Source organism: Tribolium madens, unplaced genomic scaffold (assembly GCF_015345945.1).
Source record: "Tribolium madens isolate multiple individuals breed KSU strain unplaced genomic scaffold, Tmad_KSU_1.1 Scaffold_19;HRSCAF=116;Tcas5.2_LG9, whole genome shotgun sequence".
NCBI classification, from domain to species: Eukaryota; Metazoa; Arthropoda; class Insecta; order Coleoptera; family Tenebrionidae; genus Tribolium; species Tribolium madens.
This window is the reverse complement of record NW_025400983.1, coordinates 6010729-6028985: the sequence shown is the minus strand read 5'-3', so window position 1 is coordinate 6028985 and position 18257 is coordinate 6010729. Positions and strand designations below refer to the sequence as shown.

At 31.4% G+C, this 18257-nt stretch overlaps 3 protein-coding genes across 4 annotated transcripts in view; 1 reads left to right on the top strand and 2 right to left on the bottom strand.

Moving 5' to 3' along the window:
- Positions 1-1041: 1041 nt before the first annotated feature.
- LOC123010311 lies at positions 1042-1705 on the bottom strand. Its single transcript, XM_044407106.1, has 4 exons — positions 1658-1705; positions 1440-1598; positions 1235-1393; positions 1042-1188 (listed from the first exon to the last, which is right to left on the bottom strand). Exons 1-4 carry the CDS (start codon positions 1703-1705, stop codon positions 1042-1044), a joined length of 513 nt encoding a protein of 170 aa, XP_044263041.1.
- A 668-nt stretch (positions 1706-2373) lies between these two features.
- On the bottom strand, positions 2374-8489 carry LOC123016052. Of its 2 annotated transcripts, none has more exons than XM_044416247.1 (5): positions 8312-8489; positions 8094-8265; positions 7731-8045; positions 7371-7685; positions 2374-4182 (listed from the first exon to the last, which is right to left on the bottom strand). In XM_044416247.1, exons 2-5 carry the CDS (start codon positions 8242-8244, stop codon positions 2909-2911), a joined length of 2055 nt encoding a protein of 684 aa, XP_044272182.1. In that variant the 5' UTR covers positions 8245-8265; positions 8312-8489; the 3' UTR covers positions 2374-2908. The 2 variants fall into 2 exon arrangements, with proteins under 2 accessions (XP_044272182.1, XP_044272183.1); XM_044416248.1 differs by having other exon boundaries at positions 8094-8256.
- Positions 8490-11972: 3483 nt separating this feature from the next.
- LOC123015840 (cytochrome P450 306a1) overlaps positions 11973-18257 on the top strand; it is a 42135-nt gene continuing 35850 nt past the window's right edge. The window contains exon 1 of the mRNA XM_044415853.1: positions 11973-12034. The gene's annotated coding sequence lies outside the window, so the exon portion shown is untranslated. The remainder of the gene's footprint in view (positions 12035-18257) is intronic.

Below are 18257 nucleotides of genomic sequence, written 5' to 3'. Positions count from 1 at the left end.
TTGCTCTTTGTTATTTAGAGATTAATATATTGATCTTACTACTTCATTTATTGCCGTCATAGTAGAACGTTCTCAAATTGGAACACTCTATAAATTTAGTTAGACGTTTTGAAAATGCTGATTCAGAAATTTTGTGAAATTGATTCTGAACGGCTATTGATCTATAACATTTAACATCATTTTTCGAACTTTTGTTCTTGTAGGTTGGTATGATCTTTGTTGTTTTTAATGATTCAGGAAATGTACCAGTGGAGAAAGATTCATTGATTAAATAAGATACTGGGTAACATATAAACTTTTTAACGCCTGTTATTAAGTTACCCGGTATTTCATCAACACCACATGCCTTTTTTACACAAGTTTTATTAATGATGGATCTCATCAGGTGTGGTAGATGTTACGAAAAATTTTCCTTTGTGTGTACAGAGCTTTGGATGGTAGCTGAATTTGTATTTTCCATTTGAAACTGGGAGGTATCGGAAAAAAATTCATTAAACACAACTTTTATCAATACGTTGTTGTCAAGTAACTCGTCATCAGCCTTTTTTGAAGATTTGACACTACTTCTTATTTTCCAACTTTCACGCATAAGATTTGTCGAATTCATTAACCTGGTGAATAAGTTTGGCTTCGTTGAGCGATTGAGTTTATCAAAGAATTTGGTTTTTCAACCTCTCCTACGATGTCTTCATTATCTTCAGATTTATCGGGAACCAAGTGACGGTTATCACAATAATTTTTTTTATGCGGCTTATCATCACAACTATTATGATAATACTGTCTACAATTGGAACAAATCACTCGTTTTTTAACTGCTGATTTAGTACAAATTATACAGATCGACTTTTCACTAGTGTCAGTCATTTTACCGACCAATACATTTATGTTTTAGGAGTATTAATTTTTAAAATTAAAAAAATTTGTAAAAATTTGAATTTTTTGCATCTTTGACCCAAATCAAACATTAGAACTAGATATAAGAATGATGAATTATAATGAATTTTATTCTCCATGATAGATAGTAATTTTTTTATTGGGTATTTAATTTAATTCAAAATACCATCGCACAAAGAGAATATCCCCGACATTTTCGTGGTTCACCTTGATATTGATTCTCCACAGTCCTTTGGGCATATATTTCGGATAAGCATCTGAATCTAAAATGAAATTAGTAATGCGATACGGTCCCTGAAACAAACACAAATACATTTCAGAAAAAAACTTCCGTAATTACCTTTTTCAAATTGCAAAGATCCATCACCCAACCAGCTTTTTTAAACTGCTCGACCAAGTGAAACATATTCAATTTCCAGAGCTGACAAGCATTTATCACAAATTTTTGGCCAGTGAAACGAAACTCATTGTGAAAAAATTGGTCACCGTTGATTGTAAACTGTTGAATTTAATTTTTTTAATGTAACTAGGATTTTCCAAATTACCATCATTTTAGCGTCAGTAAAATCGCGGAGAAGGACGTAAGAGACGTTCATTGCTGAAATAGTGCGATTGTACTTGCCATATTTGAAGTGCATTTCTTTCACGATTGTTTTATTGTAAAAAACTAATTCGGCGCGTTGAGAATCGGGTACATAGTCGCCCTGAAAATTATTATTTTCATTATAAATCGTCCATTTAAAAAAAAACACAATTATTTTACTTCAATACATATGAATATGAAAGTCAATAAAATTAAAATCTTGAACATGTTTCCAGCTTCAGCAATAAAATGGCAATTTAGTAAAAATTTATTCATTCAATCTTTCCGGGAGAAACTTCCTCAATTAGAATTTAGAATCAGATTACAAATAATGAAATTTAATTACCGATTTTGTTATCAACCTTTTGATGAAATGACAATAATACAAAGCGTGACGATTTTTGGAATTAATTAGTAATAACATTTTTTGCTGTGTTCTTGGATTTGTGTAAATTGTTAAACTAAACATGGTTTGAATACAAATTTCTTTTTCTAACTTTTATCTAACTTTATTAGATTTTTTTATACTTAGAACTTTTAATTCTAAACATTTTTAGTACTTCAACTATTTTTTGCGATCGCTATTTTGTGACCAAATTTTGTAATTTTTGGATACAAATCTTGAGTTTTTTTTACAGAAAGTAAAAATTAATGCTCTCTGCTTCTTATATTTCTATACTTCTAACTTTTTTAATTAGAAAATTTGTTTAGACTTTCTTGACCAAACCATTTACTTTTAAAATTCTTCTCTAAATAATTAATTGTTTCTTACTTTTTTATTATTTACTTGTTTTTCATTTGTTGTATTTGAAGGCTTGCACTGTTTGAAATTTGTTTCATAAAAACAGAAGAAATTCATTGCAACATTCACTACAAATTTTTATTATTTTTGGACTATACAAAGAACAACTTCAACAACAAATTTTCTACAGAAAAATATAATCAACACAAAACGTTTCGTACACGTAATTAGATGAAACGACAAAATTTCTAATTCTACAGTTATGTCTTTAGTTGTACTTATAGTTGGCTTGTAGGTGTATTGGTAACATGACAAGTAACTTCATTACGAGTTGGCCGTGACTTTTATGTTGGTATGACTGAACACCTAAGACCCAAATCAAGGCCCACTCTAATTAAATTCCGTTTTCAGTCATAATCGAGAGGTCTATATCTAATTCCTCAATTTCTAAAATATGCCAATAGGCCCCTCAATTGCGTCAAATGAACTAGATACAATTCGAAATTTGAAAATATATTGCACTTTTGTCTAAATCTACAAGGCTTTCGTCCGAAAATAGTGACTCTTCTTATTAAACTTGATCACAACGTATTGGACGAATTTTATTTATTCTATCTAAACTAAACTATTAGAAAAGGTAGAAAATCTAATTTCTGGAACCCTAATTTTGGCACGTCTATTGCAAAAAATTAAAACAGATTCAATTTCCACATCGAAATCGGCCTCCGAAAGATGGTCACTTGCCCATGCTCTTTCCCCCCAATCACATAGACATACAATGGAACAAAATCGATAATTCGGTCGAAATCGGCCTCGTTTTTATCGATTTTGTGACTCTCGGCCCTTCCGGCACTATGGGCCCTTCTTTTCGCCTCTTTGGTGCGCTGGGAATCGGATGGGACTCGCGTCGAAGCCCTGAAATACACCTTCGCGGTCTTGTACTCTTGCAACTCCAAAAGATTCTCTTCGGAATCCTTGCTTTCAGGATGGGTCAATAATTTGGAGATTTGCTTCTTCTCGCTGGGATCTAGCAACGCTTTGATGTCTGGTCCCAGATAATTCGGGTTGCAAAACCCAAAAGGGCCGTCTTTGTCCAAGTTTCTGGGCTCCTCGACAGCTGTGTTGGTCTTAACGCTGTAATTACTGGCAGAGGAGAGTCGATTCATGGTCTCAATACTGGCGTAGTCGGAAGTCGAGGAAATGTTTTCTTTTTCGCTGAGTTTCATCATGTGTTGGTAGAGAGGATTGTCGGCGTACCCTAGGTGCGAGCTGTAACTCTCACCCCTCTTCGGGGGCTCCAAAACCGGCTTATCAAACTCGCACTTTTCGTTTAAAATCTCATTTTCGTCATCGGTGTCCAAATAGACCAACTTCGCCGCTTCAACCGGTGTCAACACCGGTGTTGGCAGTGTCAAAACCGAAAAATTCGGTACTGAAATCGGCTCTCGAGTTATCGTCTCGGTCTCCACTTGGACTTTCTTCTTAATAACATACGCCGATTTCGACTTGACCATCGCGTTTTTGGAAGAGATGGCTTCGTTCTCGTCAAAGTGCGGACTGGCATGCTGCTTGAGGAGGCTCTCGGTGCTGTCTGTCGTGCAGCCGGTCAACACGGTGTAGCTGCATTTGTTCATTTTAGAGATTTGGGAAATTTTGGAAATTTCCTGTAAGAAGCTCTTTTTTTCCTCTATGGTCTGTGTGGGGTCGCTGCCGTCGGTGTAATTGGTGTGAGAGGGCCGGAAAATGTAGGTTTTTTCGTAGGGGGCGATTCGGTTGTTGGGGAGGTAGGAGGAGTGGCGGTTGGTGCGGTCGGCGGAGATGCAAGTCCGGGAACGGAGACGGACCGCTTTTTCGGTGACGGTGGGTTCGGTTAGGGAGAAATCGGAGACGGAGAAGGCCACGCTTTCGGAACGGGGCTGCGGCTTGGCACCCGAAGTCACGATTTTTTCCCAAGTTTCAGTCACTGAAACCATTCATAAATAATGAATATTAATAAACAGAAACAAAAGTTTCTCGTTCTAATTAGGTAAATTCTACGATGAATTCCATTTTTTTTTATAAAAAAAGAAGTAAAAACCTTTTACTTTCAAGACCCGTACAACTAAAATGTTGTTTGTTGTTTAGTAATTCGTTAAAATGGAGCATCAAATGTGTTATTTTGGTGGATTTTGCCAGGTAAATTATAAATTGCTCGATTTTAAGCTAAAAATCGTTGTAAATCAATATTAACGAAACAATAAGAGCTTAAATTGTCGTTTTCGGATAAATTAAAGCGAGTTGATATTTTTTAGGACGATTTGGCGTTGGTTTTAAATCAGAAATCGTTGTAAATCAACACACGTACTTAATTCGTTGTTTTTGGCCAAAATATAGCAATTTGAGCTCTGGCGTACTGAGCAGGGATCCGTGAGTTCCAGGGGCCCGGGCCTCAAAGGGGCCCGCACGGATCTTTTCCGTTGTCCAATTGCAAATTACAAATTTAAGAAAAACCTAAATTATTTTTTTATATTATTAGATGTTAAAATTAGGTTCTGATGACTAGAAAAATTGTTACTTATGTCTATTTGAGCTCTCCAAAGATCGATCATTTCTCTGTTAAATGCCAAAATACGATTTGATAATAGTTAAAAATTGCAGAGTTAGATTTTTGAAGAAAATTCAAAATTTTTTTAAAAGTCTAGAAATCCCAAAAATGGCTGGACTATGCTATAGGGAAGATTGATGACAACTCTCATAAAATAACTCGGAAAATCCAAAAACGCAATAAAAAACATAGCTTTCTATTAAATTAACCCACTTCCGATTGACCGGAAATACAAATTTTTGGAGAAATATCATATCAAAACTTCCAATACTTTTAATGTGGGGTCTTTTTTATTATTATGTCTTTTTATATTATTTTACAACTTATTATTCTTACATATTTTTTGAATAATATTATAAAAATAATTATTAATTTTAACACTGTTATGGTGGGTGTGGGGGCTCGTGAAGCCACGATGGAACCCGGGCCTGTTAAGAGCTCAGTACGCCACTGAATTTGAGCAATTTGGCTTCGTATTATGTTAGAAATTGTGGTAAATCAACGTATTTGATCTTAACAAATGCCATTATCGTCGTTTTCTCCGAAATAACACGATTTGCGCCATTTCTGAATGATTTTGCTCGATTTTAAACTAAAAACCGTTGCAATTTAAGATATTTACCTATTTTACGAAAAGATTCTTAAATCGTCGTTTTTGGCCAAAATAAAGCGATTTGAGTTATTTTAAAATAATTTGGTACAATTTTAACTCAGAAATCGTTGTAAATCAACGTATTTCAACGAAATAAGTGCTAAGAAATTGTAGTTTCCTGCCAATTTTAACAATTTGAGCTATTTTCAAACGATTTGACTCAATTTTAAGGCAAAATAAACAAGTGTCTGTTAAAAATTATTTTGATTTTGATTATTTCGATCAGTGATTCAGTGTAGCTTGTTTTTCAGGAAAAATTTATCTTATTTTAGTTGAAGTTATTCAGGATTTGATTGTTTTTCCATGGTTTGTTTTATTGTTTCAAGTTATTTTGGCTTGCATAATGAGAAATGATGTTTAATTAATACCAAACATGCAAAATGAAGCTTTAAATGTAATATTTTGACTTGATTCATTCACTTTGTGCAATTTTTTTAAGCAAAAATTTAATAATTTTAATAATTGTCAACGTTAGACCATATTAATAATAGTACATAGGTATTACTAAATTTTGTTTTATATGATTTGATTTATTTTTCTCATGAGTTAATATGAATAATTACGAATTTAAACTCAAAATATATTATTTCTGCATACTGTGTTCGATTTGCTTCTTGTAAATAAAATTTTGCCTATTTTAGTGTTTTCATCAGTTTAGAAAAAGATAATGGTATATATATATAAGGTAGGTAATATGTATGATACTTATACTATAGTTTTTCATCAATGTAACAATTATCACTATTTATCAAAAGTTATTGAATTAACGCAATTTTGCTATGTATTTTCGATAATTTTTATGTTTTTACAATGTTTAAGAAGCCAATTTTTGAACGAAATTATTCTTATTATAATAAAAAAGATAGAAAAAAAAATTGTAATTTAAATCTTTTTTTGTATTAAATTTATGAAAAGATAAGTAAAACAATTTTAAAGTTTGCTCCAAACATGAAAGAATAAATATTGATTAAATTCACAGGATGACAGACTATTTTTTTTGTTGCTGTAGTTTAGATAAAGTTGTAGTTTAGTAAAGTATACACAGTGCAGGCTCAAATTTTATCTAAAATGTTCAGAGTATTTTATAAAGGAAAATTAATAAAAATTTGTATTTTTTGAAATAGAGTAAACAACATCATGATTAGTGTTTGAAGGTAAAATAAATTAAAAATGAAATTTTAATAAAATCTATGAAATTTATATACAGGGTGAATATAAAGTATGGAACCAAGCGGTTTTATTTTTAATCATTTGCCTCCAGAAAATAATAATTAATATAAATTAAAGTAATATAAAAAATGTGATTGTATTTTCAGAACGAAATTTTGTTTTGTTTTTGAGTTATGCGATTTTTTTTGTCAAAAATGCAATTTATGTGGAAAAATTTTGTTAAAAAAATTAAATATAAAGCAAATAGTTGTAATCCTTAGAGTATAGCTTTTATGAGAAAAATGATTTTATAGTGGGTTGCCGTTTAAAAAAATATTTTTTTTTGTAGAACTCAAAAACAAAAGGAAATTTCGAAAAATTTTATTCTTGTTAAATCATCACATTTTTATAGTACTTTATCACTCATCAATTAGTTTTTTCAAGAAATAAATAGTTTAATCAAAAAACGTTTGGTTCCATACTTTTTATTCACCTAGTATATATTTATTTATATTTCATTCTTCACTCATATACAAAAGTAGCCATTTATTCAGTCTTATTTATCTGTAACATAAATTAAGCAATTTTATTAAAAATTAGATTTGCTTTAGATTCTTTCTAAAATTAATAATTTTGTTAATAAAAATGAAAATTAGTCACAGTAAAATTTGACTTAAAAAAAGATGAACCATTGCTACAGCCTATTCGTTTCAATGAGACGTTGGTATTTGTATAATGATTAAAAATTCCTTGAACTCAAGCTTACCAAAACTGAATTTCCACAGTTCATTCGTGGGGTGTCCACCCCTTTCCCCTCCAAAAAGCAGCATCGACGACGGCAGCTTACAAACGGCATGACTGTGCAAAGACCCCGGATTGATCTTAGTTTTAATAAAACTCCAAGATTTGGACTGCGTATTCCACTTCCACAAATCTCCTCGTTCCTGCAAATCAGTCATTCCGCCATACACCCACATGGAATCATCATGAATAACAGCGGAGTGTTTATGACGCGGGGGTGGAAGCGCCTCGATATTGGCATTCTTCGGTGTGGTCGATAACAAGTGCCAAGACCCAGTTTCTAGACAAAAAAATTAAAACGAGAAAATTGTGATCAAATTTTTACCAAAATGGAAAGCCCACAATTCGCTACAAGACCCTCGTAAGTCCTGATAGCCCCCATACAGGAGCATTTGGTCACGATGGACCAGCGCCGTGTGCCCTCGGCGACCCTTTGGCGTCACGACGCCTTTTTTGGTCCGGATTTTCTTCCAGTTGTTGGTTTTGATGTCGTAGCACCACAGGGGGGTTTCGGTACCGGCCGAAAAGCCCACTTCGCCTCCGAAAACGTAGAGACAATTTTTGTACGCAACTGTTGAGTGTTCTTGCAGTGCTGGAAGTCTGTCACCGGTGGGTTTCAATAATTGCCATTTACCGGATACTAAAAAATATAAGTGTTTCGGGTGTCAAGGAGGAGAAATCAACTAACTTAGATTATATTTCCAGAAATCTTTCATGGGTAAGTTGCCATTACGTCCCCCTAGGAGGTAAATATTTTCCCCAATTATGGTAGCACTGTGTTTGGAGCGTGCCGAAGGAGCTGGGCTTTCAACATCGGCAGGGACTACGGCACTCCACATATTAAATTTCTTCTACAATCCCTGTGAAATTTCTTTGTGAAATTATTACAAAATTAGCATCATTTACCAAGCTTGGATCCTGATTAGTTTATTCAATTTTGTGGCATTTTGGACGTTTCTTTGCGGCGGATTTATTTATGTTTGAGTAAACATTTTATTAGAAACAGCACACGACACATGGTTGAGTTGATATTATTTTTGTTATCGCAATAAAATACAAACGCATGCGTTTCTACTCTACACACTACAGCGGTATGCTGAAAATCCCCTAATATTGATTCTTCCTGAGCGTGGAAGGATAATGCGCAGGATTGCCGAGGGTGAGCTAATGTCCTGGTTACCACCAACTCATTTAAATAAGCTATTTTTGAATTTTTATCTTTAATTCAATTAAATAAAGTGTTAAAACTAAAAACAAGTAAAGCAAATTTAATTTTTACGCAGTACAAATTTATTAGGATTTACAGAAAACACAAATTTTAATAATTTAAAGCTTGCACATTGCAACATTTCTATTTACATTATTTTAAATGGTTAATGTAAAAACAAGTGTAAAAGCAAAAATTATACAGAATTGAGTTATTTGAGTTTTACAAAAAACTCAGTGAAGAACATTACATATTATCATTTTATTAGTATATTATTCAACAAGCATATAATGACTATTATTCACGAAAGTGAAGTTTCAAAAACGAGGCGTAGACGAGTTTGTTAACTACCTGAGTGCATGAGTAATACTTACTATACAGGATGCGCCAGAACTCGCGCCCCAGAGAAAATTCTCAAGTAAGGTAAGATACCAGGTACATGAAAAAAATGTTTAAAAAATTCTATGTCAAAAAATTTTAACATTTATTTTTTGACATTTGACATTTTTTTATATCTATTTAATGATACTGATGATCTTGTATATGTTTTTTTACAATTATTTAGTAAAGGGACAAAAATTTTGCCAATAAAAGCCACAAATAACATTGAACAGAGTTACAATTTAGGATACAGCTTCCTTGTTTCCTCTCTTAATAGCCTATAGCAAAAAAACTTTGAAAATTATTTTTCCAATAGAAATAAATAGAGTCAAAGTACAAACTTTAAACCCTCATAACTTCGAAATTTTTATAGATAATTTTTTTTTAACATTTTTTCCATGTTCCTGGTATCTTACCTTATATGGCAATTTTCTCTGGGGTGCGAGTTCTGGCGCACCCTGTATACAAGTAGAATACTTTGCTTTACCTGCGACTGTGAAATATTTTCGGTTTTCGGTATTCACAAAGTTGCCGTCCTAATTTAATTAAAAAAATGTCAAATTGCGTTCAAACAGTATGCCATACAGGAAAATGTCGTGTAATACAGAGTGGTTATAAATGATTTTCATCTAGCCAGCTTTGGAATTTTTTTGCATGTAACTTTATTTGTGCCGCTCTACATTTTTGAAAGCTCTAGTTCTGTCATTAGTGTCACTTATTAATTAATAATAAATTGTTGTTACTTAAATTTTTATTGTTTCAACTAATTTCCAATAATAATTGATAATAATGTATACTTTGGAATAAAACAAGTTTATAATTGAAGTCTATTTTCGAAGTGGACGCTTAGTAAACGGCGATTTTTTAATTTTGAGTTACAACAAGTAGGTACCCCTATTTTCGTAAAGCGGTATTTTTTATTTTACATGGAAAATTCACAGCTGGCTAGATGAAAATCATTTATAACCACTCTGTATAACTTATTTACATTCACTTGTGGAATATAATTTTATTTTTCACGGAGTGTAATATGGACTAAATTATGTGTCTATGGATATGTGTCTATAGTAACATTATTATTTAATAGTCTAAAAGATAATAGTTTAAGCCCTAGAAAGGTTAGAAAAATCAATTTTTTGCAAAATTTTTTATGGCTCTCAACCTTTCAACCACTAAACATAAAACTTTTTGTAAGAATTTAAATTATCTATTTTTTTTTGTTAATATTAAGTGTTTTCAAAGCGTTTTAATGGAACGGTTATCGTCAACTTTTTGTTTTGTTTTGGAAACATTTTTGTGGTTATTACTTATTTTATCGTAAAAAATATGATTTACTAAAGTAAAGCTCTTTTTCTATGATAATACTGCAATCATAAAATTAGCCTACTGTGTTGGAGGTAACTGATATTCTATAGAAAGGAAACCCTAATCGTTAAATTAAGTACTAATAATTTTATCCGCCAATGTCATAAAAGTGACTTTTTTATGACACAAGTTAAAGTTTTACCTTTCAGGCACGGAGCAAAAACTTTGTGTTTTCGCTTAAGCGTTTTTACTTTTACCATTTTAATGTGAGGTATTTTAGAAAACTTTACCATACCTTAGGTACTTATTAACGGGTTTAAAAAAGCAATTATATAGTTCGTTTCACACTACTTTACGAGGCTTGCACCTAATGTACGTATTCAAATATACAAAATTCACAAAACACTAGGTACAAAAAATAGACATTTAATTATTTATATTTTTTATACCCATGACAGTAACTAATCACTGTTTCGTTAATAGTGATGAACTGCAGTTTTTCAGAAACAATTATTGTTTGTTCTATCAAGAAACGGCATGAATATGATTCTAGTTTATCTGTCTTAATCACTATTTAACAAAGAATATTGACATTATGATATTAATTATTGTCTTTTATTTGAGAGTACAAATTACAGAAGATCATGTAATTTTTCAATGTTTCAAATGAATTTGTTTGAAATTATGTATTACTGGTTGCATTATACGGGTGCAGGCTTGTGAAACGGTGTGGCGTGTGTGAAATGTGCTTGTCTCATAGGCAACTCATAAAACACTTGTGTAGTTCACTTGTATACAATTACTGATTTTGATAAATAAGTCAAAATAACTTATTATTTGATAAATGTTCTGCAGTTCCATCACATTTTTAAAATGTTACGATGAAACAAAAATTTTAAACTAAATAGAGAATGCACAGTAAATAAAGGAGCATGGGGTTGATGAATTAAAAATTCATGCTTGCAATGAGGGAGAACTACAGAGGGCTCAGAAATGTTTGTAGGTTCTGTACACTTCATCCCTGTCATCTTCTGAATAACAATTTTTTTTAAAGTTGTTTTAGCCCGTGATTTTGTGGTTTTTATTTTCATATTTTATGTTATTTTGTTCTTGCACTTATGACAACATTCGCTTTTTTGTTTTTTTTTTTCCTTTATTATTTATGTTTTAACAATTTTGGATAAAAAATTCTTTTTCTTTATAAGTAAAATTTTCACTTTTCTTTTGCCATTCTGTCACTTTTTACATATTTGTTTTGTGTATGGTCAAAAACATATAATTTGTTGAATTAAATCTTAAATCAAGAATTGTTCAAAATAATTAAGAGACTAACAAATGAATTATGTTTTATTTGGTTTTTATTGTTTCTTAAATTATATACAATTACTAATTAAGATACAAAAATACCTCACAACAAACACTTACACCATTAATTACCTTTATTTTTAAAAAAGTTAAGCTTCTCAACTTTTAAATTTTAACTGAAGATTCTGCTTAAACAGGAAGGCAAATTTCTTCGAAATTACGTGCACATCGCTGAACACCTTGAGGCCATATCGAGGATCCCAACCTGTAACGCAGGTGTCTTACCAAAGCGATCTTAAGCTAGTAGTCACCTTGGAAGCTGGCGCCTCTTGTTTAACAACCGAACTAAAAGAACCAAGCAAAAAAAAGTGCATTCTAAAACAAAATTTTTATTGGTTTAGTTTTTTTATGTGTTTGTTTGTAAAGTAAAGGTAAGCGTTATTATTATTATGGTTTTAATTCATTGCCGAAATGATTATAGGCTGTATGAAAAACAATTATTTTGCAATAATCGCGTTAAAAACATGTTTAATTTTGAGGTTATGTTTATCTTGTGGTTTTGTTGGGCAACCGGCACTGATGTAATTTTTTTGGAAATGAAAGAAATAAATTGTTGTCTGTAATGAGTAACGAGGGTATACTCGCATGAACACTTGTTTAATTTCTGTGAAGAGAATGTTTTTCCTTTGATTATTATTTATCTATTACTTATATAGTAATTAAAACACTCTTGTATTAGAAATAAGTATACCTACCAAAAAAAATAGTGGATGTACTGATGAATTCCTAATAACAAGTCATTTTCTTGTGGACTCGTACAAGTTTTCAAACTCTTCTTGGAAAATTGTTAGAATTTCAAAAAATACATTATTACTTTATGCGTTTAAAATTTAGTAGATTTTTTTTGTTTAGATAAGGGAAAAATGTTATTGGACTTTTTCTCTCAAATTGTTTATTTAGTTGCAACATGTTTCGACCAATTTTTGTAATGGCCATTTTCAGGTACTACAAGAAAACTTTATACTTGTTGAAGAGTAAAAATTCAAATTTACTTACATAATTTTATAATTCGCCGTGTTAAAATTAAACATTAAACAAACAGTTTGAGAGAGAGATGATCTTATCTACAAGTATATGTCAATCTTTCACAAAAATGGATCATCAATCAATAATTTTTTTTGTTTATTATTGAGGGAAATCAAGAGGGATCCTGCTAACCACAAGTTAAGAAGGGCTTAATTAGAAATATTGTTAATTGTAAATATTCATTCCGACAACATATCCAGTTTTTGCGGTCGTTAATTTTAAGTAGAATAATCCGAAATTTAGTCTTCGAAAAAATTAATTATAATGTTTTTAGTAAAAAATAAAGAAATATATTGCAATCAAACGAAATCTCACAATTATTAAAGCTTTTATTAATGTCAAAACGATAATTTATTATAGTCCTGATGATGCCAACGGGTGAAACACGTGTAAACGTTAATTAAAGGCTTTTAACAATTACGTAATAGGGAAATTTTCAAAATTGCTCTCAGTGACGTTTTTTGCTCTTTGAAGAGTCCTAGTACCCAGCCACAAAACATTCATGGGTCTAGTTAAAAAAATGTTGACTCTAAAAAATCGTAAAAATCGGCGGTTCCAATAACATTTGAAAGATGGTTTTAAAATCCTGTAATGGTTTTGTTTATTTATACTTTTGGTTTTATAACTTTTGTCAATGCACTATTTTTTTTTAAACTTTTACGCCAATTATTATATTATCAATAAACAGAAAATTTTCTCCTTCCAACATTTTTTATTTTTTTGGATGGAAAAAATTAAATATTTTGACAATCTTACTGACGATTTTTTTGTACGTTTATGGATGAGTGTTGCAGTCCGAAAGGCTAAAACCACTATTTTCATATCACTCAAATTATATTCTAGCCTTGAGAATAGTTTTCTTTAATTAAAGAACAGAATTGCAGGAAAATTTTCCCTTCTTTAAATGGAGTTACACGCTTTATAAAATGTGGGTATAAAGGAACGATAACAAAAAGATTCAGAGATGCCACATTTTGAATTAAAGTTTTAAAAAGTATTCTTAAAACCACGACAATTTACTTGAACATTTTTTACGAAATTTCGCCAATTTTTGTATAGTTGGTCCGATTCTAGTCTACGTTGTTTTGTGGGTCACAGAGCTCTCCTTCTTCCAACCAAAACAAACGTTTTGAAAGTTGCCAAAATGCGTGTCAGTGGCCGTACAAAGAAATTTTGCCCTTACATCCCTTCGTAATACAACCTAGAATCCAGCGTAAGAAACACATCGAGAGTTCGACGACCTCTCTGTTGTGTTAATTATTGTTATTGAAACTAAATACGATCATTTTCAAAATTGGAAGGTTGTTCCTCCTAGTGGGGATTCGAAATTTTTATAATTTCCTTGACATTTTTTCTCATTATCTGATTGGTCTAGTAGGCGGCGAGTTCGTTGAACTGCAAGGACGTACGATGCTATGCTAGTTGCCTACTGGGTATCCCCCGAGCTTTCACTAAATTTATGCATTCTAATTGCATATTTAATCAATTTTAATTAGCTGAATTGAATTAGCATAAGTAAACAAATTGGAACAGCCAGCGCTTCTCCGGATTTGAGGCCTATTGAAACAGCGTGGAGTTCCTTTCTTGACCAAAGTTCTTTTTTGATGGACCTCTCACTTTGCATGAGGTGGAAAAGGGTCCATGGTCAAAACAACTAGCGACTGGAAGGCTATGTTGAAGACTATAATATCGAGTTTTCTTAGTCTTCTTTGTAGATCTTTCTCGATTAGATTTTTTGTGTATGTTGAAGGCAGGAACAAGTTTCGAAAATGTAAAACAGTTGGACGTTGACGTCATGTCTTGTTGTGGAAAGGCTCGTTTAGAGTATTTTTGTGGTGGTGGAACCGATTGTGGCTGAAAGGCAGCCGTTTTTCAGCGTCGAACAGGAACAAATTGACATGTGAAACGCATAGACAGGCACGAAGAAGAGATAAAACTCCAACTCGCGGCATCATTAACTTTGCAAATCTGCTCCATAAATTTTCAAGGAAAAGCAAGACATCGACCACCTGTATTCAGCATTATCTATCTCGGACGATCTCTCGAGCACCCCGAGTCATGGCATGCACCAAGGGACTATGAAAAGTATGTCGCTTCAGTGGTGGATTTATTAATGATAGTAGAGAGGAAACCGACCACTGTAGATAGGAATAGGTATGGAAATGTGGAATAGACAAGATCGTGGTCCACTAACCCACTGACAACACTAAATCGACTTTTTTCGTTCGATCCCACTACTATTTTTGGGAGAGGTGATTGAACTCTCTTTATTACCTTTCAACCATAAAATGTCGAAGAACTCTGGCGACTTACAAAAAAATTTCTTGTGAAAGGATGTTATGGAATTAATGATATCACACACCGGAGCTGGTACTGGACACACAGCGATTTGTTCACGCTGTAACAATAAATTAACAAACATAAACAGGACTCACCTCATTTTTTTATTTTATACAAATTACTCAACTAAATATTTGTTGAAAATGGAACTACTATAATATTCTAAGTCAATGGAGCTTTCGAATTTTGAAAAGCTCTGGAAATATCAAATGCCAATTGTAAATTTCGGGTTTTGACCGGCTTTTGTGTATAAATTTGACCAGTTTTTACTAGAAATATTGTTTGATATTATTATTATTATTAAAAAAATAATAGTAATTACATAAGTTATTACTTGTTTCTACTTAGGTAAACGAGGAATTATTAATTTATATTTAAATGTATCCAAAAAAATTTGAAATTCTCTGTCAAGTGAACAAAATAATCCATAAAGTAGTACTTTTCCGGACTCATATGTCAAGTTGACAAAACAGTTCGTAAAAATGACAAGGTAGTTTGTAAAATGTTCTGTAACATTGGTTGCATGGTGTGTCAAAATTTACGTAATTTAAAGAATTATCATAGAGAAAAAACCCTAATGTACAACTCAGCACTAAAGTTATTTTTTACACTCATAAGGTTATTATCTTCATATTCGTGAAGTTTTATTTGGTAATTCCGAAAATGTACCTTGTTGATACGTTAAATTAAATCTTAAAAATTATACTAACTAGACCAAATCATAGGAATATTTTAATAAAAATATTAAAATATTTGCGACTTTTTACAAATTGTGTAAATGCATTTTTTAGCTCTGCATTTATACAATTGTCTTTTATAATAAAGGAAGCTGTTTTTAAACGTATCTTTTTGTCTATTTATGAAAAACTTTTCACTGTATTATGCAAATTAACAAGCAACCAGGTATTTTTTTATGCAGTTTTGTAAATTACTATTTATTCAACGAAAATTCATATATTATTTTGTCTTAACGTGTTAGGAGTATTTTTTCTATATTTAAATGAGATTTTTTTTATTGAGTGAAAAACACAAAACAAGATGTGTATCAAATTTTTTTAAATTTTCACAAAGAAACAAAAAGATGTGTAGCAAGAATTTTTAAATTTTCATAAAAAACACAAAATCTTCGTTCGTCTTTTGCAATTGGAGTTGACTTTAATATTACTTACCTACTGTTAAAAAAAAACAAGTCATAATGAAGTTGATGAGTTTTGAGCCGAGAATAACTAGAAAATTCGCAGTGTGTTTTTTGGATTTAATTTTTACCAAAGAAACGTTTACGAAGATTTTTTAATTAAAATTTAATTTACTTTCTGAAAGTCGACTCTCATTTCTCCAAATTGTTTTTAGATTTAGGGCTACTAATAATTAAAAGAAAGGTTCAAATTATCAGTTTGTTTTTTGTTTGACTTTAAGCTAGATTTACATTGTTCATCTTGATGCGTTAGTTTTAATTTTTTTTTATTGATTCTGCACTTTTTCTGTTTCACCACTCTTACATAATTAGCCATTCTAACTTCTAGATTGCGACTCCTACTTTCTCAAATACGTAATATTTTTCCAACCACCTTTCGTTATGCACACTTTTTTAGAAAATTTATAAAACTGTATTTTTTAAGACTCTACTAGATTTAAATAATACAGTGTATATCAAGTTCTTGCTCTTTTCAACATATTAGAGCGTAAAAATAGTTATCAAAATCCCCAAAATCAACATTCTTCAACTCGAAAACAATTAGCGTTCGTCCATTGTGAAAGTTTCCAAACAAATTGTACAAACAGAAATTCACATGTCATTTGAAGGCAATGCCAATACAATTTTTAAAGAATTTGGCATCCAAAATAAGACCACAATTAGCATACCCACCTTACCTCAAACCCGTCAAGTGGGAATACCTGTAAAATTGTGTAATTTTCGTAGAAACGGCGGCGCACTTCCAGGCTACCGGCTCGTGGTTGTCGATTTTTTTAATCAACGTTATATAAATTTATTTATTTGCTCGGGGCAGTGTTTTAATGTAAATACTGTTAGCCCCAATATACCACTCCTTTCTGCAAGGACGGAATCCTCGTATATTTATAAATATTGCGAAATTCTATATATGTACCCAAAGTCTGGCTTTTTAAATTTATTTGCTAACGTGTCGTAATTTCGGCGAAACAACTTTTGCGAAATATTTATTGCATTCAAAAATTGTTCAAAAATAATAAACACTGGTTCTTCGGGTTGCAGGATTGGAGGCCAATGCGGAAAACTGCACATGACAATAAATTGATATTTTTCGACTGCATTGCACGAAAAAAAAATATTTTTGGAAAATTTCATCTACGAGTAGGCGTTTTAAATTGCAAAGAAAAAGAAAACGATGAAAACGTAGAGAAAATACAGTGGAACTTATCTTCACAGTACAAAAAAATTCTACATATTTTTTGTGTACAGACAAGAAAGGTTCAAAAACCGAAGTTACTACTCAATTTTAATAAAGCGGTTTCTATTAGAAAAATTTTGCATAAAAAATATAGTTTCTTGAATTTTTTCTTTTTTCTTTGCAAATTCTGATTATACCGGGTGCGGCATCGGTTACGCCCATTGATAACTCGCGACTTCTAATTAATTAAAATTGGCGATATTTTATATACCTAACTAATTTATTGATAGGGTATAATTTGAGAATTTTTCTAATTTTTTGTGATAATAAATGAGTCCGTAACAGTTTTGTGTGTTTAATGAATACTTTCTGTTAATTTGCCTATAAAGTTTTTACACTAAATGTACCTGTTAGCGCATCAAACTTTGATATCACAATTTCAAATTTTGACTTGGTTATCCAAACAATGTTTTTTTTTTTATTTAAACACAAACCAGACCCGTGATTTATGACAAAATGGTATAATTTGCCAACAAAAGAATCATTTAATGGTAGTCGACCGCTTTAAAGGCTCTTTTTGTTGTGAACATTGGAATCTTACCCCAATTGCAGTTCCCCATTAAATAAAATAAAAATAATTTTCAAAATTAAGATGGAAACTTGCATTTAATTCAAAATCTAATTGTTTTTTTTTTCTGATTTTGTAAACAATTGTAGGAAGTGAATCTGCGTAGGTCAGTATAAAAATTAGAATTAAACTTTTTGTGAGAAAATTCCTTTTTATTTATTTATTTTTTTTTGGCTTTGTTTGGGAATGAAAAATTACCAAAAAATTAGAGAATGTACCTTACTAATGCCC

Bases quoted from the DNA above. Each gene is read 5' to 3' on its own strand.
- LOC123010311 (XM_044407106.1), bottom strand. From the start codon at position 1,705: ATGTTCAAGATTTTAATTTTATTGACTTTCATATTCATATGTATTGAA. The intron at 1,599-1,657 runs GTAAAATAATTG...AATAATTTTCAG, and splicing joins TCATATTCATATGTATTGAA to GGCGACTATGTACCCGATTC. The intron at 1,189-1,234 runs GTAATTACGGAA...TGTTTGTTTCAG, and splicing joins ATCTTTGCAATTTGAAAAAG to GGACCGTATCGCATTACTAA.
- LOC123016052 (XM_044416247.1), bottom strand. From the start codon at position 8,244: ATGTGGAGTGCCGTAGTCCCTGCCGATGTTGAAAGCCCAGCTCCTTCG. The intron at 7,686-7,730 runs GTAAAAATTTGA...TTTTTTGTCTAG, and splicing joins ATTGTGGGCTTTCCATTTTG to AAACTGGGTCTTGGCACTTG. The intron at 4,183-7,370 runs GTAAGCTTGAGT...GAATGGTTTCAG, and splicing joins ACTGTGGAAATTCAGTTTTG to TGACTGAAACTTGGGAAAAA.